Below are 27,235 nucleotides of genomic sequence, written 5' to 3' on the forward strand. Positions count from 1 at the left end.
TATTACCCAAAGTGAACGAGAACCTTAAGGTGGGTTAAGTTGTGTAACTGGTCCTGTCTATCTGAGTTGTAGAGGGGCCATGTCAAAATGTACATGGTGCAAATTCCTGAATATTTCTGCTGCCAAACACTTAAAAGAAGATCTGATGAAGGCAGGAACAGAAGTATCAGTACAAACTGTGCTACAAACATTAAACGAGGAGTTTCATGCCCAGAAATTCCATTCTTTGTCAAAATAATTTTTTTTGAAATGCCTAAAAAGTTCTGAGAGAGTTTCGTGGAGGGATGAACCTGAATTGGAACTTTTTGAAGTCACGGATCGGTGGTATGTTTGGTGTAAGAAGGGCTAGGTGTACAGAACCATCCCGATAGTCGACTATGGACGGAGTCCATCCTGTTGTGGAGTTGTTGTTTTTTTTATCTGCAGGAGCTGGTGAACTTGACCTTGTTACTTTCATCTTGGCTACCCAGGCCATTTTGAGGATAAATGTTATTCCTTCAGCATACGAATTAAAGCATTATGATCATTGGACGACAATCCTGAGCATCATGTCCAAGTCAGGAATAATTTCTGGAACGTCCTTGTGTGGCCGTCTTTACCACCAAAGATATTTGAAGGGAATTAAATAAAGCAGTGGCAGCTCCGAAACCAAAGACTATCAGTGAGCTTGCAAGAAACTTCTGGAAACCTTTACTGGAGATCATAAAGGTTAAGGGACATTATCATTAAATGTTGATGTGCCATTTTTAGGCTCATTTTGCATCAAACTGCAATGTTATAAAATAAGTTGCTTATTTTGGTCTTTATTATTTACATGCGCGATGTCAAAGAATTTCAGTGAACACGTACGCCACATTTTGGATGAGACTTTGCATGATAACGCTTTAAAGGAGCTGACATTAGCATTTTGGCCAACCTCTTGTCCGTTTATGCAGTTACCAACCCTCTCCTTTCAACCCATATTATTCTGACATCACCACATTACATAATTATATAATGTTTCATGCCTCTGTCATCCACTTGGCCGTAAAGTATACAGAGTTTGTAACTACGGCTAATACCAGCAAAAGAGCGAACAAGAAGCCTCTCTGCTATTGTTACCCAGCAAACCAAGCTGAACGTCGCCAAAAATGACAAGAGCCTAGGCAGTTATAAACTGACGTTATACCTCAGAGGATAAAAAAAAAAAAAACTTCTAACAAACCTAACAAATACCTCTGTAGCTAGCCGTGCAGGGCTTTTCAAACTGGGTAAAAATGCAGGTGTTGAATGACTCCTTTCTCCTGTTTTTGCTCGGCGGCTTTCTTGTTTCTTTTCTTCGCTTGGTGTATTTAGTCGTGTAAGCAGTCCTGGGAGCGCTATAATTAATACAGCTTTTTCTGATCAGTACACACTTCTGCTTTCCCATGAACCGAATAACTTACTGTAATGTCACCAATTGATTCGTGAACAGTTATTTTCGAAGCCTTCAGTTTGGCGCTTCGGTTGTCGACATTGATGTCTTTGGAGCCAGCCCCTAGTGGCCGTCACTACAGCAATTGAAAGCACCTTTGCAAAAAGCTTTCGGACCCAGAAGCTGCAATACATTTTTATTTACAGTTTATCCCATGAGTGTGCACAAAAGACCCATCTTTCTCTTTACTGGATGAACGTGCAGGGCGGATTGTTCTCTCTTATGATTGGATGAGGTAGGACACAGATGCCAGAACATGTTTTCGTTGTTTACTGCGGAGCATGGAGACTGGGAGACCCATGTTACTGAGCAGACACTTTTTTAATCAGGGATGTAAAGCTTTTTAACATTTAACACAATAATATCGCTTACAGACCTTTTAACTAGTAAGATCCTTTCATCAAGAATAAAATGCTGATAATCCCACTGCTTGACACCAGCGTGCTCAGGTCACTGAGTACACGTACACATAAAACAAATTGTTTAGTTTCCTCTTCATCTTCTTTTAATCTGTGGAACAAAGCAGCAGCGGATATAGTGTAGAGTCTGAAACCATGGCCTATACATAGCTTTTAGAATAAGGCGGAGGGAAGTTCTGTTTTCCATATATGGGCATAGCTACTAAAAGGAAACCACGCGCAGACATCGCACGCTCCTTCTTCGCTCCTCTGCCGTTTCGGTTTCTTAAAACACTCGCGTTGCGTATGTTTGTCTTTCGTCGTTCAATCTCTCCTCGTGAAATTAATTAATGCATCGCAGATATTACCGGACGCGAACACCTCCCGCGTCTATACTTCCATTCATGAGTGGAAATGGCCCCGCCTCCTTCTATGACGTCAGTTTGTTTGTACACATCCCGCCCCTCGCGGCAGATCAAAACCTCACACGCAACAACCAAGCGGGATATTTCATCAGCAACAGCACTACAGCTCTCCCATCTGCGTCCTTTCACTACTTCCAACCCCGAAGACATTGAAGGTAACGGCATTTACGTTTTATTGGTACAATAAAAACATGTTCTTTTAAATCTAAGTCTTGTTTTAATGACATCTTCCAACCCAACCTCCCCGACTGTAAGCCTTTTACTTTACGCAGAAGTTGACTGACGCAATCGTCCTCTGTTGGCGGCGCACAGTTCAGGAGATCATATCGTTTCTTTGTCTTCACTTGGTCGTTTATGTTTAAGAATGAAAAAAAAATAATAATAATAATAATAATCTTCCCAGCCAAGGCGTGACGGAAATGTGGAGTTTTAATCGCAGTACTATACGTTTTATATCGCGGCTCAATTTTATCATTCGAGCGGGGACTCGGGTCTACATCGTAACCCTAACCCGGTAAACGGAGTAGAAACTGGAAACTTAATGACGGGACACCATTGTGGTAAACGGTGAAAATGGTTTTCGGTTTTTTTTTTTTTTTAAATGCAATGTTGGACACGTATCCGTGTAATAACTCGGGAGTTTCATTCATTGTTTTGGTCTTAGCCGGGTAGCACACGATGCTAGCAGTGTTTCTTTCAAGGCGTGGGATTACCGTAATGTTGCTTTCAAAGACCCCCCAAATAACGCCGAATTGTTAGGATGCCGGTGAATGATTCCCAAAGAAAAACGTATCCTGCTGCAAAACTTGCTTCGTCCCTTTATTTGTATGTTTATTTTTTTTTAGCATGACCAGTACCTGCAAAGACTTTATGCGATAAATTCCCCTGAAGGAAGTTTTACTCTTTTAGAAAACAGCCCGTAGATGCAAAAGCACTGAGTGTTAACGCCGAATTTAATAAGTTTGTTCGGTGACTGAGACACACTCGGGTAACCACCCCGGTGCATTGGACAGCCACCAGAAAATGTTGCTCTCCAAACTGTATTTTGCAGCGCTTTTTTTTTATTTTTTTTACGTCAGTTATGAATGTACAATATGGGATTACTACGTTTCCGAAATAAATGAAGGCATCAGCAGCACCACGCGAGAGCCGACTAGAGCCACGTAGTTTAGCTGGCGTTTCAGCCGCTGGCAGATGGACTCTTCCAGAGGGGACATCGCCCAACGTGGTCGGTAATGCTCGTCAGTAAAGACATATTTGAACCCGATTCATTTGACTTTTTTCAGTAGCCCCGACATTCGTCATCAGAGTGAGTAACGCCAAACGGGGTTGTGTTTAAACGGCGAGCTGCGTTCAAGGGTGTCACCATGCTTGTGTTGCATCAGCCGGTTGCCATCTACTCGACTATTACAAATGTAGTGAAATGACTTTGCGCGGCGGCGGGGTTCAGGTGGTTTGATTGGGGGGGGGGGGGGGCAGCAGGCAGGTTTGCTGTTACTTGGCAGAGAAAACCTCAGGACAGTAAAAAAAAAAAAAAAAAAAAAATTCAATGGCATTATTTCCACTTGGCATTTCGATTTTTTTGCAGATTGTAGTACAATAAAATAAATTGTATTTATGTAATCAGAGTGGATTGTAATACACTTATAGCTGCCAGTCTCTTGGGTAAACATAGACAAAAAAAAAAAAAAGTAATTCAGTGCAAAAGCCATGCTTCACAGAGGGTTTTAATGGTATGTTTTTCAGAGGTGTTGATGCAACTTTATTACCATGTCAGTGCTGTTCAGTTATATTGGGATGTACCTAAGCTTTTTTTTTTTTTTTTTTTATCAATTCATTTGCTAAAAAAAAAAAAAAAGATTGATTAATTGTTTGGTCTAAAAATGTCCAGCAGTGCATCTTTAAATGTCTTGTTTTGTCCTGACTAACAATCCACGACCCGAAGATAATCCGTTTATTTCTATGGAGTGCTAAAGAAGCCAGAAAATATTCATAGTTACGAAGCTGGACTCAGAAGATTTGCTTCTTTAAAAAAAAAAAAAAATGAAATACATCACACAGTTATCAAAATAGTTTGTCAAATTTCCTTCTCTCAAAGAATTAATAGATTAATCGACTAATTGACATAACTTTGGTTACGCTAAATATTAGAAATGATTATCTGTCTTTTTTTTAAACAGTGACCTTCATGGAGGTGACATTTACTGTAGGGCTGTAATGTCAGTTTGAGTTCATAACTAATAAACGATGCCGCTTCATGTTGTGAAGGTATGATAGTCGGTGTATTTTCTGTTCTCTGAGTGATTTGTTCTTTGAGGCATTATTGCATCACTACGTCGTAATCCTGGCGGAGATCCGTTGTGCTGGAATTGTTCCATTTTCTTTGTGCAAATGGTGAAATGGTCAAAAAGTGGAGTTAATTTGGCGTGGCAGGAAGGGTGTGCACCACACCCTTATTGTCTACAGTGGAGGGTCGTCGTCTGGATATGTTCTTAGTATAGTTTGGTATCAGTCATGATCAAAACTGCAGATTTAAAAAAAAAAAAATGTTTTTTTAAATACCGTCAGAGAATGATTAAATACCAGAAACGCTACATCTTGGCATTGAAATGTGCCAAGCTGGCAGGTTGTCTGTTCTTATATTGCATAGACTAGTCCATCAGTTCTAATGTCTGTTCATGTTAATAGTGTTGGCATTGGTCATGGGAAAGTGAACAGGTTCTTAGATTGTCACATTCCATTTCACAGCGGGAGCAGTTTTTGGCAATGGTTGTGATGTCCAGCCAGGTGACTTAAAAGGTTATTCAGTTCACTCTCTGCGGTCGGTCTGTCCACACGCATTCACAAAAACACATACATCCTTTATGTGAAACTGCTGTTTTCCCCCTTTATTCATACAAACATATATTTCTGGATCAAAACAACATACTGTTCGCAACTTCAAACACCTGGAAAACCATTGTGTGATGTCTGAAGAATGGTTCTCCGACTCCGTATGGCCAATCATGATACAGTGTGCCGTCCGGGGTTACGCAAGCTCACATTCTCCTCTTCCAGTGGGTGTTTAGCCCTGCCGGGTACCTCACATGGAGTTCCCTTTGTTCAGCTGCTGGGCCCCATGGATGACTGTACAGTTGTGTTATAATTAGAGATATATTATTATTATTATTCAAAAATTTTTAACAAGAATTATTTTGGATTCTTGTCTTAATTTAGGAACATAAACACAGCATCTTTGTACAGGCAAACATTTGAATATCTGCACATTGGCACATTTTGGCAAAGTGATGTGGCAGATATAAACAACAACCTTTTAAAACTTACTTTCTTCCATTTCTCAATTTGACATTAATAACAGGACTGCAAAATGGAGAATTCTTAGAATAATTCTGCCTCTTGTTTTGTTCTTACTAAGGGGTGTATTTATGGCTGAAAGCAAGTTTCCATTTAGCCTTGGATAATTGCATTTTTGACAGTTTTACAGCTAAAGTAATATCAGTTTAGTTCTATAACCAGAGTTGGAGCATTGTTATTGTCAACAGTGGCAGTCAAAACAAAGCCATGTGTTGCTTATGTGGCTAGAACAAGGAGCAACAACAAGCTGTAATAAGTCTAGCAGGTTTGTTACTTCTCCAAATAATCCTCTTAGAGTCTGTGGCAGCAGTTGCAACAATGCTAAGTCAAGTAACGGGACCATTTATCCCTGAAACCTGTCGGGACCGGAGCACTGTTGACCCGAATCGTCGGTCATAGTCCTCCAGGATAAAGAGCCTTTTAATCGGACCGATGTTAAAAAGAACAGATTTTTTTACTCCGGCTGCATCATAAAAATATAGAAAGACAAAACGGAAATCAACTTGCCTCCCATGTCCCCATTGAGTATTTGCTTCCCAGTGGAAGTCTTGCGTGTTCATTTGAATGACGGGAACGTAAAATGGCTGCAGGTGTCACACTGGGCTTTTCATATGGGCGTGCGTAGGCGAGTGGTGTCCTGCCGACGGCACATTCTGGGAGCCCCGCCTCCCAAGCAGCCCGGCACAAAACCTGCCCCACTTACACAAATGGTCACCCACGTGAAAACCACGAGGAGAAGATCAGCAACTCGCCGACGTGACGGAGGAAGCGGCGAGGGTGAAGGTGGCTCGCTTTAATGAGACCACCCTTTGCCGAGGTCATGAAGCAATCAGATGTACATTTCTTGTGACCTTACAGCGGGGGCCGTGCCACAGCTGAGGCGTTTCCCAACAAAGGATTCTTCTCCCGTTTTGCTTTGCCTCAGTTCGTCAACCCGTGTAGGTGTGTGTGTGTGTGTGTGTGTGTGTGTGTGTGTGTGTGTGTGTGTGTGTGTGTGTGTGTGTGCGTTGCTGGATGAACCCCCCTGAGGAGTTCACAGCCAGCTGGGCACAGTAGTTTGGTAATAAATGTTTATTGACACAACATCGACACCCTTAGATCTCAGTTCCTGGTGTGCAAGTGGAAAAGGCTACTGGAATGTCACACCAAGCGGGGAGAGGGAGTATTTTCCACCATGTACCAGTTTCCCATCAGTCTTCACAGGGCCGCATGTTTATTATCGCGCCTGTCGGTGCTCTCCGTGTTGTTTTTATTTCATTGTTTGACCGTGTTTGTCCTTTTTTCTCCCAACACTTAACTGTACTTGGCAGGATATTCTCTTTTGAAATGGTATGACAAGAAATGCTTTGATCAATTGGTTGTGTTGTTTTTGTGGTATTAATAGAAGACTGTCATTGTACTGAAACATTGTGGGAGCTTGTTTCCTCCTGTTTGCTCAACAACAACAAAAAAAAGAAGCCAAAATTAGACTACAACATAATCTACAGTGAAACATTTCTTTTTTTTTTTTTTTTAATGGCTCAACTTAAACTTGGCATAAACTAAACTTTTGAAGCTTTTTCAGGTTTTCATTGCATTATTATTTATTTTAGAGGCAGACAGCATCAGAGTCATGTCAGTTTGTAATCAAAAACCTCTCTTTGTTTTAAGTAGTGCTCCGCTGCACTTGTTGTGGTCCTGCGGTCTCCTTTTTCTTATAATCTCGTTTTTTCCACTGGCACTATTCTGCTCTGAGGTGTAACCAAATTTCTTTCTAAAGACAACAGCATTGTCTGTCTTTTCATGTCTTGCGCCCGATTCCATCTTTTACTTGCTGGTTGAAATACTTGGGAGCTTGAATTAGTGTCACCTCCTCGGCACAAATTCAATTTAACTCGGGGAAACTTCTCTTGAACGTTGGAAAATCAGTAGAAATGTTGTGTCATGTTTCATTGCATTGCTGAAGGGATACACAGACAAGGAGAGTGAAAGGACAGTTTTGCCAAAACCTTTGATCCGGGTAGACGGCCAGACACAGACGTCCACACTGTGCTGCACGGCCGGCCTGGTCTGTGCTGCTGGGTTAGTGTTTCACTTGGCCTGTTTGCTGGCTGAGCGGCGAAGTGACTGATGTGCCTGCAACGAGAAGGAATCAGGTGTCACTGCATTTAATAGCCTTAGACGTGGTGCAACGTCACCTTTGACGCTGCTTCGCCCCCCTAAATCCTGACTTCCAGCTCCCTGTTGGAAAAAAAAAAAAACAACAACTTAATGCCAATTGTATTAAGTCAAATCATGAAGCATAAGAATAGAGACAGAGAGGATACTTTTTATTATTTTCTAACCTAATGTATGTTGATTGTTGTCTTTATTTTTTATTTTTTTTAATTAAATCTACCTGATCTCCTAACACTAGGATGTCCTCTATCCTCCACAGGTGAATTTAGTCTTTAGGTTACTGAAAAGCTGATTGTTATTTATTTTCTGTTCTTTCAGGACAATTGAGTTACATTATATTACAAACTCATCAGTAAATCATTGACACAGTCCATTATCTGCATTGTAAATGGTTAATCACGACATTCGTAGCTGCAGTAGTCGTTGAATGGTGTAGTTATTTGCAGATAAGAATAAACTTGCCGCACCCTTTAAATAACAAGCATAGTTTTGCCTTGACTCTTCATGTCCCAACAGGACTATTATTGTGAATTGCAACATAAAATAACTAACAACTGATTAAAATGCAAACGCTCGTACGATTAATAGCCAGTTATCGCGGTGAAGCTGCAGAAAGTAAAAGCAGTCGGATAACACAGTGCTCTGAGCCATTTTAACCAAGACAGACATTCACACTCACTCATTCTCTCACACTTCTTGATGTGCAATGTTTCAGTGTTGCTCTCCGTGGACATCTGAAAGGCCAAAAGTTATAAAATCAACTTTGTTTAGTGTAATTTGTTTTAACCCCTCAAATGGACGCCTACCTTCAAAACTGAGTCTTTAGCGTGCCGTGGAGGGGGAGTAAACCCTCTGGCAGAACCTGTTTTAAGTATCAGAATTTCCTGCGCCGACAGCCAACTACTTATGTAACTATTACCTCCACAAATCCAAACTTTGAAAATCTTAATACGACTAAGCGACGCAGTTTAATGTTGTAGATCCTACTGCCCCCAAATAATATAAAAAGCCAATCAAACTGGCTGTGGTGTTAATGTGGAAAGGGAAAATGTTGTCTTTGTGTTGTGTTAACTTCTGCGCATATTGTGTCACGGCCACACAAAAAAAGGTCATTAACCTGCAGCACTAGGAAATAACCTTGAAGCAATGTTTGAAAAAGCCGCTAATGTCACTTGTTTTTGTCACGTTCAAGTAACTCTCGGTCCTTCTGAGAATTTGACTGCCTCAAACGGTGACGAACAGGAAAAACACTCTTCTAGTCAGATGTGCTGTGCAGAGAGTCCTTGGCCTGTTGTGAACTGTTCTTTTATGCGTCTGTGCGCATGTGATCTGCACACGTGGCGTAATCATTATCATTCAGCCTGTCCTAAGCATGACAAGCAAATTACTGCGGACGTAAAATGAGTTGCTGTTGGCCTTGAGGGTGGTTTTGTCTGTTTTGGTCTCCTATTTATAAAATTGATGAAGCATGTGACAGTGAATGGAACTGTGTACTGCATTGAAGGAAACATTACTGTCTGACACAAGTTTAATCTTACTTCACATTGTAGTTTTTATGCCTTTTAATTCTGGCTCAAAATATTTGATTAAGTTATTGGAATAGATAAAGGGGTCGGGGGGGGGGGATTTCCCCTATGTATATTTACAGTACAATTTGGCTTTTAAAGGCGGTTTTATAGATATCGTGACATTGTCTGTATAGTAACCTTCTCCCAGTGCAGCTGGTTCACTTTATCAAAATGCTGGTTCACGCTGTCCTCTTTTCCTTTGTTGATATTGGCTTGAATTCAACCAACCATCACAGCCTCTGGCTTTCTCAGGCTTCTCCCTATCTGCTGGGAAAATAAAACACCAGTAGTTGCGTGGCCTCTCTCGCAGTATGGGGGTGGTGTGGAATTAAGTTTGGTGCTCTTTTGTTTTCATAGGGGTGTGTGCTATGTCAGGTTTATTTGTGAATGCAAAATTCAGATTATATTTAAGCCTGGCAGGATAGCATTTGGTTTTCTTCTGTCTCTCCGTGTCCCACTGCGTCTCGTGATGTGTTGCTGAGCTGTAAAAGGTGCAGGTATGAATTCCTGGAAGTTGCGTAATTTATATTTATACAGGTTCCCATGTAGTGAAGTGTCTTTAAAAAAATACCTGCTGACTGTCTCATGATCTCTACCTTTTTGGAGAAGAGAGGAATGTTCACCTGAAACGTATCTAAACCCTGCGGAGACGCTGTGTGTGATGACAGTTTATTTGTGCTTCCCAGCCGTGTGAGAATACGTTCCAGAGTTGATATATTCTCTGAGCATTTCTGTGTTTGTTTGTTTTTTTTTTTTAACCCTCCCATAGTTTCCATTCAGTTTGAACACTTTTCATGGAAAAAAATAAAAATCACTCTCGGAAAGAAAGGATGTCTCTAATCCTACTGCATAATGCCCAACACAGAGCTGTGAGAAATGTAAGCTTTGGCAATCACTGAATAGTGCCCTGTTTTGAGATTAAGTTCTCTTGTTGTGTTTCTTCACAGGTCTAATCTGCACCTGCAAAATACTGTGACCGCAGACCAGCCACTTCCTGTTCTGCGTATTCAACCGACTGCTGCCAGAGTGAACGTATTTATGTCAAAGGACCAGTAATATACAAGTACTTGGTTTACTTACCCCAGCTCCCCTAGACATTTTGCAGTGCAGTGCAGTCACACGTGATTAGTTTAAACAGTGTCAATAACACCCGCCCACACCATAAGGATTTAAAACACATAGCCTGGTTCTGCACCCACACACTGTCGCAGCAAACATGGCCAGCAAGCTGGCCAGCTTTGGCAAGAGCCTGCTGCGTCGCCGGCCACTAGACTGTTCTGGTGAAGAGACCCGGTTTGCCCGCTGCTTGTCCACCCTGGACCTCATCGCCTTGGGAGTGGGCTCCACATTGGGCGCCGGTGTCTACGTCCTCGCTGGCGAGGTCGCCAGAGAGAAGGCGGGACCCGCTATCGTCCTCTGCTTCCTCATCGCTGCTCTGTCCTCCATGTTGGCCGGCCTGTGTTACGCCGAATTTGGAGCCCGCGTCCCCAAGACGGGCTCTGCGTACCTTTACAGCTACGTGACGGTTGGAGAAATCTGGGCCTTCATCACAGGGTGGAACCTCATCCTCTCCTATGTGATAGGTAAGCTCCGGTTTTAAATGCACTTGTTGCCGATCGGTCAGAGCTAAAATCCCAAGAAAGATTACAGAAAACAACAGTATTCATTTCCAGTCACCACAGTGTCGACTTATCTCCGTCTCTGACCTGTTTAAAAAGAACGTTTTTTTTTTTTTTAGGTACGGCCAGTGTTGCCAGGGCCTGGAGCTCAACCTTCGACAGCCTGGTTGAACAAAAGATTTCTGGCTTCTTTCAAGCCTCCATGGCGATGAAGGTGCCAGGCGGCGTGCTGGCAAAGTACCCTGACCTGTTTGCCCTCATCCTGGTCCTGCTGCTCACTGGTGAGTTTGCTCATTCGCTCTCATTATTCTCAGTTGTTTCCCCGACCACGGGTCTTCTAGAGGGACTACTGGTTCAATATGAGAGACTGCAACTGAACAGTTTTACCTCAGCAAACCCATGAAACTGGCTTGTGGAATAGAGAGCGATCGCTTCACTTTAATGGGTCACTTTCCACAAAAGTGGAGAACCACCGATTGTTAACGGCATTTTAATGTCTTCAAGAATGGAAATAGTTTTAAAACATAACCCCATCGAAACTTCCTACATTCTACACTTATCTTGTTCAGAATTGGACCCGTCAGATCGGTCGTTCGGGGACCCACGCAATCGTAGTTGTCGTCAGCGTTGCATTCAGATTGTTGCACAAGAGACCGAACAGTTGTCGCACTAATACTGCAGCTCGTGTGTCATCCCAGTAGCGGTGTGAGAAAGAAAAAAAAAAAAATCGGTGGATCGGTATCTCTGGCTGATGGTCTGTTGGAAGTGATGAAGTGCGAACACATCCACCCACATAGAGGAACTTGTTGTTGTTGTTGTTGCTGCTGCTGCTGTTTGCCGAATAAGAATTCTCACCTCTCTCCCTGTACTCTCTGCGCTCAGGACTTCTGGCCTTCGGCGTGAGCGAGTCTGCGCTGGTGAATAAGATCTTCACGGGCATCAATCTGGTGGTTCTGGGATTCGTTATCATCTCCGGCTTTGTGAAGGGGAACACGGCCAACTGGAACCTCACCCGGGACGACTACGTCCACTTCATAAACAGCACCAACAAGTCTTTAAAGTCAGTATTTCCCAGCTGCGTTCTGTCGGCAAATGAGCTGATTTCCTGTTTCATTGGTGTTTGATTGTTAAAAAGGCATTTTCCTCCTTTTTTCTGGCACCCAGAGTGGATGAAGAATTCGGCGTGGGTGGTTTTGCGCCGTTTGGCTTCGCTGGAGTCTTGTCTGGTGCAGCCACCTGCTTCTACGCCTTTGTGGGCTTCGACTGCATCGCCACAACCAGTGAGTCAGTCTTACTATTTCCATGATGAACAAGGTAGAGGGGGGGGGGGGTTCACCGGCACAAAAATGATTGAGTTACCTTGAACAGTCTTTCTCGGTGGGGATGAACAAATAAACGGCACGCAGGCCACGTATTGAATAGATCGTCAGGGCTGTACCCGGCTCAGAAATGTGTCAGTCGTATCGGTTTCAGACGTTAAGCGAAGAAAAGTTAAAAAAAAAAAAAAAAGATCTCACGATTCCACCCTCATTTTTTTTCCGCATAGACTAGCTGGCCATCGGAAAATGCCTAGCGGGCTAATTTTTGTGTCCGGATTGCAGAGGATCTGTTGCCTGTTGTTGGCGGAGGTGTGAAATTACCCTAACGCTTTAAAAAAAAAAAAAAAAGAAGAAGAAGAAAAAAAAAATAGACTGATTTTATTAGGTTTGTGGTTTGACAAGTTCCTCTGAATGAGGGTGTTTCCACAGAGGCTCGTCTGCGCTAATCAGCAATTTAATGTCGCCTTCGTTGGCCTTCACGCGCGCACGTACACAAATAAGTCTACAGAAGTGGAAACTTTGTTTTCGACGACGTTGTTTTGTTTTTCTTGTGGTTTTTTTTGTTTTGTTTTTTGTTCCGTTCCCACCTGAGACATGACCCGTGTGCGGCGGCCGGGCTGACGCAGCGTTGCTGTGCAACTTCAAAAAGTGAAACGTGAGAAATGTCACTCGCCGCGTCGAGCGCTTCGAGGGTCACTCGGGTGCGGCGAAGACCGCGGCGGCACGCTCGCGCGATCCGCTCATTCTCCTCTCGTTTCAGGCGAAGAAGCAAAGAACCCCATGCGGTCCATTCCCGTCGGCATCGTGGCCTCGCTGCTCATCTGCTTCTTCGCCTACTTCGGCGTGTCCGCCGCTCTGACTCTGATGATGCCGTACTACCAGCTGGACAGCCAGAGCCCTCTGCCCGAGGCCTTCAACCACGTCGGCTGGGCTCCGGCCAGATACATCGTGGCCGTGGGTTCTCTTTGCGCTCTGTCCACCAGGTGAGGGGGGGATGGGGGTGGGGGGGGGGGACCCCCAAAATTGTCGCCCTACCTCTTCATTTACGTTTCGACATCTTTTGAGTTTGACGCTAACGGCCGACTCCCCTCAGCCTCCTGGGCTCCATGTTCCCCATGCCCCGCGTTATTTACGCCATGGCGGAGGACGGGCTGCTCTTCCGCGTCCTGTCCCGGATGAACACCCGCACGAAGACCCCTCTCCTTGCCACCATTGCTTCCGGTATCGTTGCAGGTAAGACGGCCGCGTTTAGCTTTCATCTGCGTGTCTCTTTTTTGTTGTTGTTGTTGTTGTTGTTGTTGTTGTAATGTTTACTCGTTGCTTCGGGGCCAGCCGGCTGTCTTTGCCGCGCGGATCCTCCGCTGTCAATAGTTCGCTGGGGTCGCAGCTCTGCCGAGCGGCGTATCTGACAGGCTGTCGGTTCAGGGTCAACAAGACTGCTGGGGAAGCCTGCGGAGACGGACACTCAGTTTGTTCTATTGTCCGTGCACGCGCCACAGCCTTTATTGCTTTCTGTAACTTTACAGTGCAAGTTTTCCAATAAAAAAAAAAAAATGTTTTGGTTTAACTTGTCCTTCCAGCTCTGATGGCCTTTCTGTTCGACCTGGCTGCTCTGGTTGACCTCATGTCCATAGGAACTCTGCTGGCGTACTCTTTAGTGGCCATCTGTGTCCTCATTCTCAGGTAAGCACCTTTTACTCTTCACCGGGCAGTTCGTCTGAAGTCGGCAATCACGTGTTCAACAGCCCCTAGCAGCTGATGTACTTAGGTTATTGGCCCCATAAAGCCAGTTCGAAAGCGTAGTTATATCATAATCTGTGCGGAGCTAAAGCACAAGGGTGGGGTGGGGGTGGTGGGGGTGGTGGGGGTGTCACAGAAGCTTCACGCTCTCTGGCTCTCCCAACGCCCGGAATCTCATTCACACATTTAAAACTGGGCAAAAGATTTCGAAGAATGTTCCCGTTTTCCCCCGCGCGCGCGCGCCGACAACATTGCAGGCGGAGGTTCGTAGGTGCGTGACGGATCCCTCTGCTCCGCCCGCACAGGTACCAGCCGGGCACCCTGAGCTCGTCCAGCCAGATGGAGAAGCTGGTGGAGCTGGTGGAAGGGGAGAAGGTGGCCGTGAGCGGAGGGGACAGCGGCGACGAGTACGGCACGGAGACGGAAGAGAGGCCGCTCCGGGAGGCCTTCACCTACAAGCTGCTCTTCTTCCCGAGCGGAAAGAACCCGACGAAGACCTCCGGGAACATCGTCTACGTCACCACCGCCGTCATTTGTAAGTGTCGTCGCGGGGACGGGCCGAAAAAGAAGCGCTTATCGTCGATAAGCGTCGACTGACGATTTATTTTTTATTTAATTTTTAATTTTTTTTTAATTTCTTTTTTTCTAACGGCGGGTAAAATAAGTCCAATAAAATAAGACTGTCCGTACTGTGGTCACAACCGGCGTAAACGAGCGTCTCCCCTCCCTCCGTCCGTCCGCAGCGGTTTTTATCACCGTGCTGTGCGTCGTCCTGGCCAACTGTCTGACTCAGCTGATCGCCGGCCACGCGGGCGTGGTGGTGCCCTGTGTCGCCCTGACCCTGCTCTGCTGCGTCTGCGTCGTCATCATCTTCAGGCAGCCGGAGAGCAAAGAAGCGCTCACCTTCAAGGTAACTCGAAAAACGCCCCGAGATCACGGGTCAGCGTTACTTTACCAGACGTCTTTTCTCCAGACGTTTTTGTTTTGTTGTTTTTCTTCCTTTCCCCGGATGTTACACGTCGGCGCGATGCTCCGTGGGTCCCCGATTTTATTTTATTTTATTTTGTTTTTTTAAACTCTTGTCTCTTTCCTGTCAAGGTCCCTCTGCTCCCCTGGTTGCCCCTGTTCAGCGTTTTTGTCAACATCTACCTCATGATGCAGCTGGACTGGGCCACGTGGTGCCGCTTCGCCGTCTGGATGGTCATCGGTGCGTTTTTAATCCCGCCGACTCCCGTTTCGATCCCCCCCCCCCCCCTCTGCCGCGCCGCATCGCCACCGTTTCGTAACGCCCCGTTGCCTCTCTCCTCTCCCTTCCAGGTTTCGCCATCTACTTCTTGTACGGCATACGGAACAGCAGCGAAGCCGCCAGCAGGCCGTCCCCGCGCAAATACGAGCCGGCGCTGCAGAACAAGAGCCCCATATACACGGGCGCTCCCGACGACAGCGAGGCGGAGGCGGGCGGCAGCCCCTGATGCGCGGCGCCGTGGGCCCGGGGAGCGTTGCGCAGCATCGACACTCGTGTTTGGCCATCGGGTTAAAGTGTCAGTCAAATGCTGCGGTGTAGGCGGCTTGGAACGCTGCTCCTGGGTTGAAAAGGAGGAGAGGCAAGAAAACGCCACGCACGTCTTACCTCTGACTTGGAGGCTGATCAACTTGATGGCTCGACACTGTGACAGAGCCTCTATCTGGCCCGCGTGTCCCTGTTTTGACTCGTTTCTACTTAGCCTTAGCCCTCTGGAGACATTTACCTGCCAATAACACATGCTTTGAATGGACCGAACTAACACAAGAGTGCTGCGGGGCTCCTCGTGAAGTTTTCCGTCAACTGAAGCTGGAAGCTGGAAGAATGTTACTGTTTAGCTGCTCTCGTAGTCACTGTTCCTCCGTTATTAGTGCGCTGTTGCTTTGTGTGGGGCCTCGGGGCCTCCCGGGGGGGCTGATTTTTTTTTAAGAACCACCGTGTATAAATGATGACTTGAGCCAGGGACCTTACGATTGTTGTGACAAACTTGGATCACCGACCTAGAGTTCAGATTGCGCAAGAGACGTAGTTTTTATAAGCAGAGGCCGGCAACAACAACAACAACAACAACAACAACAACAAAAATCCTCCTACGACTATCGTTCCGTAGAATTTCACACGTCGAGTTTACTGGTGTGTGCGTTTTCTCGCACCAGCCTGTGTTAGCAGGGCAACACTGAAGTCGTGCCGGTTTACAGTGTCAGTCGAGGCCTCGGTGCCGGTCGCACACGGGCGATGTCATCCGCTCTGTTGGCTTTCGGCGTCTGAAGCGGACGTACACCCTTCACAGACTGGATGAGGTGTGACACACACACACCCCCCCCCACACACACACACACACGCGCACACACACACACGCACACACACACGCATCTCGCAGAGAACAGCCATACGGTATGTGAGCACCACCTCATTGACACGGTTTGAAATGAGTTACTTACCGTGATTTATCCATGTTGTGCTTTTTAAATCGCATATAAACTCCATTATAAAAGGCATTCGTAGGCATTTTGTGGCCTTTCTTTGCAATGTAAACCAGGTCAAATCGTTTTTAAATGGCTTTTAACGTCAAAAAGACGCAGCGAACTTGTTTTTTAAGACGACAAAACAACAAACAGAAAAAAAAAAAAAAAAAGGGGGGCCTTGAAATCCAGAAATGGAGGTAAAGACAACAAAGAGTTACGCCATTTTATCTCAGCTGTGTTTTCTGGTATTTACTGTAGTCCGAACACCATCCATTTGTTAGTGCAAATCACACTCTCGTACATGTATTTTGCCCGTATTTGGTTGCATTTAAGAGTTATTTCCGAACAGGCACGGAGTGGTCTGTATGAAATTTTTGTTTTTAAATCCATGAATCCGCTAGGTGCAGATTTCATCGACAAACCTGCACCTGCCTCATATTCTTTATCAGGCGGTGTGCAGATCCGAGGTTGATAAATTGCCTTGTAAAAAAAAAAAAAAAAAGCTCATTAATCACATCCGCGTTACTAACAACGGGTTATGGAATATATTTACAAAATTGTGACATCTGTCCACATCTATCGGATACACTTTAGTGTTGGGTAGCTGGGGGTCTGATTCTGGAAAAAAAAAAAAAAGGAGCCCGTCTTCTATCACTACTACAATATCTTTCTATCTAATGCATTTTCCTTACTTGTGAAAAGAATTTTTTTTTTTTTTTCACAAAGTTTGTTCTTTAGTTTCAATTGAAACTTGTTCTTGGCAGCTTTGTCTGTTGAGCTCCCATCACTTTTATATTTTTTTTATTTTTTTTTTCAACTTTATTCCATTTGTACTACTTCTTTCAGATAGAACTGTTGATATTTAAATGTTTAGAGAATTATTTTTGAGATGGCGTTCTTTTCTTTTCTTTTTTTTTTTTTCGTGTTTACCTTCTCACTTCAATTTCAATCAACATGCTTTTTAGATGTATTTTAATCATCACATGTACAGTTTTTAGGGAGTTCATCTTTTCTGTCTGTCCGACTTTTTTTTTTTTTTTTCTTTGCGTCGTCACATGATTTGTGATTATTTTTGATCCTTCCCAACCAAACAAACGTGTTTTTTGGAAGCTTTCCGAAACTAAAAATGACCACTAAAATTTGGTCTCTGTATTGTCAAATTTTAAAATAAGATTTTTATTTCAATACTTTGGAGTCAATATGATAACTTCTTGTGAATAGCGGGGGTTTTTTTTTTTGTTGTCATCCTGGTAAAGTGCTTCACTGTAGAGTGTACAGTATTTGTCTAAAACTGTATCTTTATTTGTATAATGCTGTAAATTATACAAATATACTTTTCTTTAAAATATGACCAAGTATAATTTGATAAGAGATGCTTTTTTTTTCTTTTTCTTTTTTTTTATGAGTGACATTTCGAGGCATTTCATGTTACTCTTGATTCTGCTGAAATCCACGTTTATCAAAATCCCTTTTCTTCAGATTAAACGGTTCTGGTGCGTTGAGGCGAAATTGAACAAAATGTGTCAGAAGTCGACATATCTCCCAGATAGTTTGTGGAGAAAGGAGTTGACGGTGGATTTTGATTCAGCCAGTATCCCCAGATGATGTTGAATACAAAACTGGTGCCTGAAGAACCATCTGTCTGCCGGAGAAAGGCACCGGGGCTGGTACAAGACATTAGAATACTTACTGAGCATTATCATTGGTCAAATGCGAAGTAATATCTGCTCTTAGACCTTCACCCAGAGTCTTTTAACATTTCCTCGCTGGCTTGCCGGTAATTTTTATCATCAGGAGGTTTTGTCTTGTGGCTGCGGACTCCTGTCACACCGAGCTCTCCGGCCTTTGTGCCTTTCAGTGATAAATCCGATCATCTGCCCTCTCGGTGCTGTCTCATCAACAGCAGCAATCTTATCCTTTGTTTTATATCCTGTACATATGGCTGTCATGTATAAAAGGAGCTGTATTTTCAATGGGTTTTTTTTTGTTTTTGTTTTTTTTTAATAAAAAAAAAAAAAAATCATAATTGATGCTTATGGCAGATTGGAAGTCTTTTGTGTTTTATCTACTTTGTTATTTTTGTGAAAAAATTTTTTTTTTCAGATTAAGCTGTCTTTAAGAGGGCGTGCAGCTACCGGTCCAGTTTTTCCAGGAGTCACTAGCGACTCACTCAAGCTATTTTAACAATGTCATCCGTGCAAATTACAAATCGTTTTTACCTTTGGGCTGTTTCACTAAGAGGACATACGCACATTTAAAAAAAATTTTTTTTACATTCTTTCACTTTCTTTTTTTCCCTCCCCCCAATATTTGTCATCAGTATCAGTTGTTGTAAAGATTGTTGGTGGTATTCACACCATTTACCATGTAATTATACACACATTTTCTTTTCATTTGCTTAAATTCACTTGGGTCAATATCTGACATCAATTCATTTGTGCACCAAAAGGTCATCAGGTACTGAAAACATTTAACTGGTCTGTCGAGAGAAAGAAAACACTTCACGTGGGCCCCAAAGTGACACGTCTTGTATTTAACTAAGTCTCGACACCATTTCATAAATAATAATTCACTCACTCATGTCCACCGACGTGTTTTGCGAGTTCACAGTTATCCTTGACCGTCAAATTCAAATCGGTTCATCCTCGAGTCCAAGTGAACGTCGGCGCCAAATTTTAAGCAATTCTCTCGAGGAGTTCCTGAGGTGTCGCATTGAAGGAAAGGGCCGACGAATAGGACTGACGAACAGGATATATTGACCTTGACGTCACCGGAATCTACTCGCTCCGTCCTTTAATGCAACGTAATGTTTGTGCCAAATGTGAAGAAGGTCCTTCAAAGCGTTCCTGAGATAAGACAATCACAAGAATGGGAAAGATGTGAGGTCACGGTGACGTTGACAGCCGACCTTTTGATCGCCAAAATCGAATCGCTTCATTGGTGAGGCCAGGTGAATATTTGCGCCAAATTCAAAGACAACTGGCTTTTCTCAGAAATCGTGATTACGAGCGCGGGTCGATGTATGGTGACATTGACCTTTGACCTTTGACCCTCGACCCCCCCCCCAAAAAAAATCAAATCGGTCGAGTGAACGTTTGTGCCAAATCTGAAGAGATTTCCTGAAGGCGTTCCCGAAACATGTTGCGTTCACAAGAAGGGAATGGGCGGACGGGGTGGATGTGAGGTCGTGTTGACCTTGACCTTTTGACCACCAAAACGTAATCGGTTCATGTTCGAGGCGTCGTGAACATTTCGCGACAAATTTGAAGAAATTCTTTCCGAGGGTTCTTCCAAGTATTGCTTCACAAGCGTGGTTTTGATTTGAGGTGACGGTGACCTTTGACCTTTGACCTTCAACCGCCAAAATTCTTTCATCGTTGATCGCAAGTGAATCTTTTTGCCGAGTTTGAATAAATTCCCTCAAGGGGTTCTCGAGCTGTTGCGTTCACGAGAACAGGACATAACGGACAAGACATACATACAACATAGAGAAAAGTAACTTTGGATTTGAGATTGGTTTTGTTTCGTTTCTTTTTTTTTTTTTTTTTTTGCCGTAATAATACACAATTCAACACCGGAAAGCACAAACCACGTGTTGAAGGAGCTTCGCCTTCCTCCCTCCCTTCTCCGCACACTAAGGCTGCTCTCTAGTGGTCACACACAGCACCAAAGTATTTTAACAGTTGCACTACAGTATGAGACATTCATGGTTTGTCAGTCAAATGTAAACCAATCTTTGCACACGAATCATCTTTAGCGATCGTTCCAGGTGACCGATGCTGTCAGAACCCCCAAAGTCACAACAAAGTCAAACAGTCGCGGTTTGGTTTGGTTTCAGATTAATTATTTACATGATGTGTAATGTGATATCAATGACACCTTACAGTTTAGATGTCTCCAGGCCCAGGATTAACACAATTTAATCTATGAACAGCGGGTTGCCCGCACGTGCGCGTGATGCCAACACTATTTTCTGCGCAAATTAAGTCAATTTACTTTCCATTAAGTCACATCAGAAATACGTCTCACTGGAAACTGAATTTGAATCATGTATATTAAAAAAATTTAAATTGCTCAACTTGAATACTTTCATTAAAAAAAATTGTATTTGAGTCGCACCGTTTGAATTTTTGCTATTTAACGTGAATAATTGTGTTGAGACACTGAATGCGAGGAGCATAATTTAAGATGACTTTGAAACAAAATTTCAATTCAAATCTTGATGGACACGTTTGTAAGAATAACTCAATAATTCTTGCATTAATTATACATTTCACAAATATCTAACAGGATCAAATTATTATTTTTCTTTTCTGTTGTTAAAACAACAAAACTGAAGAGCAGAAGGGGAAATTACGACTATATTTCAAATTAATGACAGACACAGAATTGGTGACATTACCCCAGGGTGTCTATCTCGAAATTGTGGTAACTGTATAGATCTTCTGTGCTGTCAAGTTGCACACGAGAAAAAATAAAATGATTTTTGAATGTATAGCTTCTTTGCAGAAATGTCTAATTTGGACACATATGCATGTACACTAGAACTTGAATGGTTGGCTGAGGCTTACAACTACTAGGCGGTAATTCAATTGAGAAACTTATTTTGTTTTGCAACTTGCAAACAAAGTCAGTGGTTTCAACAGACAACCTTTTTGTTTTTTTTACTCCATTAAAGTCTTAACAGACCTAAAACTTTCCTCTGAATTGATCTGCTTTATGATATTTGTCTGACAGCTTCTGTGGAAGCGTATCCAAATTCCTTCCAACATAATCTAATTGAATACACCCTAAATGTCAGAAAAGTATGTGGTCAAACTATTGTATGTTGTCCAAAATGTCAGAAAAATGGCATGCTTGAAAATGTCATCCAATATATCATAAGAATATCATACTATATAGTATGTTGTCCAAAATGTCAAAAGAAATAACAGCAAATTATGAATTCAACTCACGAAGTGGAGAAGGGTTCCACGTGAACAGCAGTTGAACTTGTCGTCCAAAATGTGAAAAAAAAGTCATGCTATAGCATGTCGTCCGAAATATGATAAAATATTCTCTGTGGGCTTACAGTTTTAATGTCCTTGTTCTTATTCCTTATTTTTCTTTCCAGAAAGAAAGTAGAACACCAACTTTCAGATCACATGTCTACCTAACTTCAAGAAAAAAGGTGTCAGCGATTTGAAAGTTGGTGTGTGTGAATGTCTTTTGGCCCCACTTATGCCTGTAAAGTTTCTCGTCTCCAGCTCCCTCACTTGCCGTAACCCTAAATCTAACCCTAACCCTAATCCTAACCGGGTCAGGGCCGCTGGCTCCCCAACGTGTAGCATGAGAGGTCCCGCATAGCCCTGCTGGCAGTTTTAATTTTTTTTTTGTCCTCGTTTCCTGTCGCCAGCAGGGGGCGCTATGACTATGAGCGAATATGACCAAACAGGTGTCTTCACTTTCGCACCATTCGGTGCTCGGGCCCAAATGAACAGCAAATAACAAGAGACAGAAGCGTTGACGGTGTTCATAAAAGGAGAATATATTTCACATATTTTCTACTCTATATTGGGGCGACAGATTGGAATTTTCTCAGTATTGGGGGGGGATACGACCCCCTCAAAAAGGCAATGGTTACTCTCATGATGGAAGTTGATAAAAACGTTATTTATCATTCTGTAACATTCATTTGTAAGTGCAGTTGAAGAGGTGGTTGGTTGTCGTCTGCCGTCTCTGAATCAATGTCTGAATCCGGCACTAGAAACGTTACAATATGGGACCTTTAAGTTTGTGTCTTATCTGCTCTCGCCAGTAAACCCACACAGAGTAGTAAACATGAACTGGGCACTTACCATATCGATAAAAATCCTTGCTTTGATCGTCATAAAGGCTATCTGTAAGCAGCTACAGTAGCTTCTCCTACCAGCGAACAGCAAATTGAACATTTTCACAGTGCAAACTCATCCCTCAGCAGTCAGATTAACCAACATGACAGTGTCTCAAACTTTGGTTCATTATCCTCCACCTTCTTTATGCACTAAGCCACTCGGATTCGTTGTGCCGCAGTACAATCAATCAGGGAGGTTGTGGCCTCCTCTTTCTCACTGGATACAGTCCACACACGGTTGTAAGTATATTCAGAGTATTATGCATGAAAAGGAGGAGGCATGGCTCAGTCTTGGCATCACCAATTCAGATGTAAATTAAGTTCATGTTGACACATGAGTATAGATACATTACACTGACAGTATCTGTCTGTCAAAAATGTGCAGCAACAACATAACCGGCTACTGGAGTATAACTGTACACATCAGGAAAGGCCAAAAGTGGAGTAAAGCTGAAGGATTGGTAACAACTGCAAAGACAGCAGGGTTATTACAGTTACACACACACACATGCACACAGAAAAGTGAGGAGTTGGGATGCTTCTTGTGCTTCTACGCCTGTTAGGAACATCGACAAAGTGTCTGAACGTTCGGACAGAGCCATAAACAGGCACCCGAATGTTACAATAATGTCTTATATAAAGAAGTAAAGTGTGCAACTGAGCAGGGAAACATTAGGAGTTCCAAAAACTGGCCTGAAAGCAGCCACGGCAAGATAGATCTTCTACAAATACAGTCCACTTGGTTGCGTTACTACCTGTCACCCCAAACGCTGCGGCCAAGTAAATCAGCAGAAGCACTGCCGGCTGCCCTTGGTCACCTCTTCAGAGGAATGGACGGTGTTGGGAACAAATCCACTCTTGACACCCTCCCAGCCATCCTGGATCTTGATGTCCCCGCTGCGCACCAGCTCGAAGATGTCCCTCGTCAGATCCACAAATGCCTGAAGTAAAAATCGAAGGGAAAATCCCAACAGGAGATTGTGAAGTCAGTTTAAAATAACTGACAAGCACAAAAACACGCAGCAGAAATAATTAGCCAACAACAACAACAACAACAACAAAAATCGCTTTGTGATATATCTGGTAAACGATTAATCTTTAATAAATCCAAAACCTTTCTGATTCCTGCTTGTCAAATGTCAAAATTAGCTATATTTGTAATTAAAAATGGAATTTGTTCAGGTTTCGACCTGTATTTTTGACAATACCGGCTCATACCAGTTTTGATTGGCATTTTCCTTCAATTACTCCAAAAAAAATTGTTGATTACTTTACATAATTTTCTCAAAATTTAAGTTAAGAATCATCAGTATTGTCTGTTGGTGCTGCTTCCTTTTGCCAAAGACGGCGTCTGATTTTCTGTCACTTATGTCACCATCATGCAATTCTCAGAAATTCAAAGGGTTTTCTGTGTGCTCTAAAAGAAAAGCACCTCTTCTTGTTTCATGCCACGAAGCAATTGTGCACATGAAGTCAAATCTGACTCACTAGTGCAAACCATAGAGGGCAGAGGATGACGCCTGTTTAGTGACAGTGAAGTTAATTTATATAAATGATGTCTAAAACGCAATAATTAAACTATTAGCAACTTTTCCCTCGAATTGCACTGCTTTTATGAAGGATTTAGGTACACTAATAAATACGCACAATGTTTCTCTTGTTCGGAAATTTGAGTTAGGAGATTTTGGAATGACGCTAAAACGCAGTGAGAGTCACGGCTGATCATTTATCTGCGAAGAAAAAAATAAAATAACATCCACACCTTCTCCACGTTGATGGAGTCTCGCGCCGATGTCTCCACGTAGCGCATCCTGAAGGCCCCCGCCAGCTTCTCCGCCTCCTGCTGGGTCACCTGACGCTGGGCGTCCAGGTCACACTTGTGACCGACCAGCAGGAAGACGATGCTGTGCGGCTGCACGTGGCTCTGGGCCTCCTCCAGCCAGTTGTGGACGTTTTGGAAGGAGCGACGGTTTGTGATGTCGAAGAGCAGGAGGCCACCCACTGAGTTACGGTAGTAGGCTCTGGTGATTGACCTGGACAGAGAGACGGATGCGGGATTGCTGCTGTAAATAACCGGTTGCCAAGCACACCTGCAGCGGAAAATAGTCCCCAAAGAATGCTCCTTTTTTACTCCCATTTGAGTGATGTTTAAATGTTTAAAAACCACAGTACTCGGCTATTTTTTTTTTTTTTTTTTTTTTAAATGACTGAGAATGTTTTGATATCTGATACCTGTCTTTAAAGAGTTACATCCTCCGAAATGAGCTTCAGATACAGTGGAGAAGTCATAAAGTATTGTATGTTCATGGAATTTGATGACGACAACAACTATTTAGCATAGTTACTCCATAAACTGTAAGTTCACGGAAAATCCCTAAATAGCATCTTCTACCATGTAAAACACAGTAAAAGATTACACTTGTGATCTTGTGAAAAAAAAAAAATCCCATTAAAAAGGCAGAAACCATCTATGAGTTATTCAGGAGTCCCTGACTTCCCTACTATGCTTAAGTTGTAAACTTTTAAAAACAAGTCACAAATAGGGACTTTCATTTTAAATAAGGTGAAATTATTTAAATGATCTCACACAGCTATAGTTTGTACTTTAACAAACATTTGGTCTTATGTTGAGTGTTTACAGCTGATGGATGGTGTGTTCATGTGCTCATGGTACAGCGTCCACGAGCCACGGACGGTGACCTTAAGTGCTCGTTTGAGGGAATGATGGGAGGGTGCTAACAAATAAATATGCACAATATTTCTCTCTGTGTGTGTTTTGTTTGTGGGTCATGGTTTTGTAATATACTGTATAAAAAGAAGGATGGAGAGGCAGCGAAAGAGTCTCAATGTCTTTACCTGAACCTCTCCTGCCCAGCAGTGTCCCAGATCTGAAGTTTGATCCTCTTCCCCGGCTCGATCTCCACCAGGCGGGAGAAAAAGTCCACCCCCACGGTCGGGTCTGACACCTGGGCGAAGCGGCCCTCGGTGAACCTGCGGATCAGACACGACTTGCCAACTGTGGAGTCTCCGATGACAATCAGGCGAAACTGATAAAGCCATATCGTCTCCATGTCTCATGAAAAGGAAATCTGTAAGAAAATTTAAAAAAATCACTCACATTCATCGTCACACGCATGAGGTCGAAACCGGAAGATACTCTGCTTACTGACATGAATCACAAAGAAAAGATCACATTAATGAAGCAAACAACCTTTTATCCAAATAGTTGCAAATGAACATTTTGGCAGATCAACTGATCAATTAATCATTTGAGCTTTAATTCACACTACAACATATCAGACTGTTTTAACCAGTTCTTATGTCGTTCTTTTACTTTGAAGAGACAACTAGAGAAATTAACATTTTTGAAAAGCTCATAATATTAACATGTTAATATTAAAATGTAATATTAATATTAAAATGTTGATAAATTGCTGTACATATTGAGACTCTCAAAGCCACATACTTGTATCTTATAGTATCGAATCGCAAAATAAAACAGGGTTTAAACCTTTGCTTGCAGTTTTCTTTAGAGAAGAGTGCTCTGTAACAAGAAGAATCCTCTGACATGTAGTTTGAGTTGAAAAAAAAAATGTATGTAAAAAAATAAAAGATTGATAGTTGCCACACACAAACCGGCAGAAGACCACGTCTATTTTAAATAAAATCCTAATGTTTGTGTCTTTTTTCACACATTCAAATACAAATAAAAAAAAAACTTCTATTAGGACAAAAATGATGATAAATGAAACATGTCAGACTGAATACACAAAGCTTCTACAAATAATACAATACCCTCCTCTTTAAAAAATTGAGGGTTTGTTTAAGTAGACTTATAGCTTCATATTCATAATAAACACCACATTTAATCCCGAGGCTGTGTTGATCATGTGGATAGTGGCTCTGGATTACCACTTCCATAATGTCAAAGGAATAATAGCCTTCAATCAGCTCAGCAGCGTTCATGTGATTTACAGTTGGGTGATCTAATTTGAGGGGAAGGAGGGAGGGGGAGGCCACTCCTCTTCAAGTCAATAAACAGTGGCGTAGTCAGCCCCCATGTGGATGTTAGAGTGGTTGTTGCACACCAAATGAGGCCTTGAATCTTAAACCAAAAAATAGAGCTAACGTGACTGCTAATGCATATATGAGGGAGCGTGATAGAAGGCCTCAAATGGCACTCATGAAAAGAGATTCCACAATAAACAATGAGTAAACTGTTTTTAATCACAAGGCCCTGCCCTCTTAGCCTAATGAGCATAGTTTACTTTAGTGGCTGGCATGCAGGACGAGACTAAAATTGAAAACCAGTAAATGATGACCTACCTCAAGTTCAATACCTGTAAAAACCAAACCCCATATCAATGATTGTCTCTTCTAAAAAAAAATGACCCTCCAGACAAGCAGTGGCTGTGATCTTGCCTACAGAAATAACAGGCCAATAACATGCAGCATGTGAACTGGGCCTCCTGTCCAGCATCACTATTTGACCCGTTTTAAAAGGGTAAATTCAGCCTGTTGAGTGTGTGAACCGACAGATGATCCGAGCTGTGGCTTCATTTGAGCAGGACTGTTAATATTTCCGCGAAGATCCGCTGATGAAATGGCAGCAGGACACAACAGCAGCATCACGCACGCATTTCTTCCTCGCCCTCATCAGCACCATTACCGTAACTGCAAACGGAGCAGCGCAGCAAAAAAAAAAAAAAAAAAAAAAAAAAAAAAAAAAAGATTCACCAGCTGCTGCATTCAAGGGCTGCAGGAAAGAAACAAAGCAACTATGACGTGAGCTTACATGAATACATTTCCCCCACATTCTGCTTTCATTACTTGAATTCTCTAA

General features: G+C 42.9%; 3 protein-coding genes and 1 long non-coding RNA gene across 5 annotated transcripts in view; 2 read left to right on the top strand and 2 right to left on the bottom strand.

Moving 5' to 3' along the window:
* Nucleotides 1–2,918, bottom strand: part of LOC138632825 (uncharacterized) — a 15,841-nt gene extending 12,923 nt beyond the window's left edge. Inside the window, exon 1 of the long non-coding RNA XR_011311838.1 lies at nt 2,545–2,918. This is a non-coding gene — a long non-coding RNA (uncharacterized lncRNA). The remainder of the gene's footprint in view (nt 1–2,544) is intronic.
* Nucleotides 1–13,735, top strand: part of snx12 (sorting nexin 12) — a 22,151-nt gene extending 8,416 nt beyond the window's left edge. The window contains exon 5 of the mRNA XM_069718618.1: nt 13,726–13,735. The gene's annotated coding sequence lies outside the window, so the exon portion shown is untranslated. The remainder of the gene's footprint in view (nt 1–13,725) is intronic.
* On the bottom strand, nt 5,453–27,068 carry LOC138632754 (ras-related protein Rab-39B-like). 2 transcript variants are annotated; one of them, XM_069718548.1, is made up of 6 exons: nt 26,719–27,068; nt 25,249–25,481; nt 24,155–24,425; nt 23,211–23,333; nt 19,281–19,366; nt 5,453–7,745 (listed from the first exon to the last, which is right to left on the bottom strand). In XM_069718548.1, the coding sequence occupies exons 2-5, from the start codon at nt 25,461–25,463 to the stop codon at nt 19,298–19,300; spliced, it is 678 nt and encodes a 225-aa protein (XP_069574649.1). In that variant the 5' UTR covers nt 25,464–25,481; nt 26,719–27,068; the 3' UTR covers nt 5,453–7,745; nt 19,281–19,297. The 2 variants fall into 2 exon arrangements, with proteins under 2 accessions (XP_069574649.1, XP_069574657.1); XM_069718556.1 differs by lacking the exon at nt 19,281–19,366.
* On the top strand, nt 10,119–15,946 carry slc7a3a (solute carrier family 7 member 3a). The gene is made up of 11 exons (XM_069718367.1): nt 10,119–10,938; nt 11,094–11,255; nt 11,857–12,034; nt 12,139–12,254; nt 13,054–13,276; nt 13,387–13,526; nt 13,874–13,976; nt 14,339–14,568; nt 14,777–14,943; nt 15,132–15,240; nt 15,351–15,946. The coding sequence occupies exons 1-11, from the start codon at nt 10,572–10,574 to the stop codon at nt 15,503–15,505; spliced, it is 1,950 nt and encodes a 649-aa protein (XP_069574468.1). The 5' UTR covers nt 10,119–10,571; the 3' UTR covers nt 15,506–15,946.
* Nucleotides 27,069–27,235: the final 167 nt, after the last annotated feature.

Source organism: Brachyistius frenatus, unplaced genomic scaffold (genome assembly GCF_029030835.1).
Source record: "Brachyistius frenatus isolate BFR_SWC_R1_liver_20210118 unplaced genomic scaffold, ASM2903083v1 Contig_5, whole genome shotgun sequence".
In the NCBI taxonomy this organism is placed as follows: domain Eukaryota; kingdom Metazoa; phylum Chordata; class Actinopteri; family Embiotocidae; genus Brachyistius; species Brachyistius frenatus.

What these genes read in the sequence shown, in the direction of transcription:
- slc7a3a (XM_069718367.1), top strand. Translation starts at nt 10,572, where the DNA reads ATGGCCAGCAAGCTGGCCAGCTTTGGCAAGAGCCTGCTGCGTCGCCGG. An exon ending in AGCACCAACAAGTCTTTAAA is followed by an intron (nt 12,035 to 12,138) that starts GTCAGTATTTCC and finishes TCTGGCACCCAG; the next exon opens with AGTGGATGAAGAATTCGGCG. An exon ending in CGTCACCACCGCCGTCATTT is followed by an intron (nt 14,569 to 14,776) that starts GTAAGTGTCGTC and finishes GTCCGTCCGCAG; the next exon opens with CGGTTTTTATCACCGTGCTG.
- LOC138632754 (XM_069718548.1), bottom strand. Translation starts at nt 25,463, where the DNA reads ATGGAGACGATATGGCTTTATCAGTTTCGCCTGATTGTCATCGGAGAC. An exon ending in GCTGGGCAGGAGAGGTTCAG is followed by an intron (nt 24,426 to 25,248) that starts GTAAAGACATTG and finishes CTCTCTGTCCAG; the next exon opens with GTCAATCACCAGAGCCTACT. An exon ending in CCGTCCATTCCTCTGAAGAG is followed by an intron (nt 19,367 to 23,210) that starts GTGACCAAGGGC and finishes GTCTTATCTCAG; the next exon opens with GAACGCTTTGAAGGACCTTC.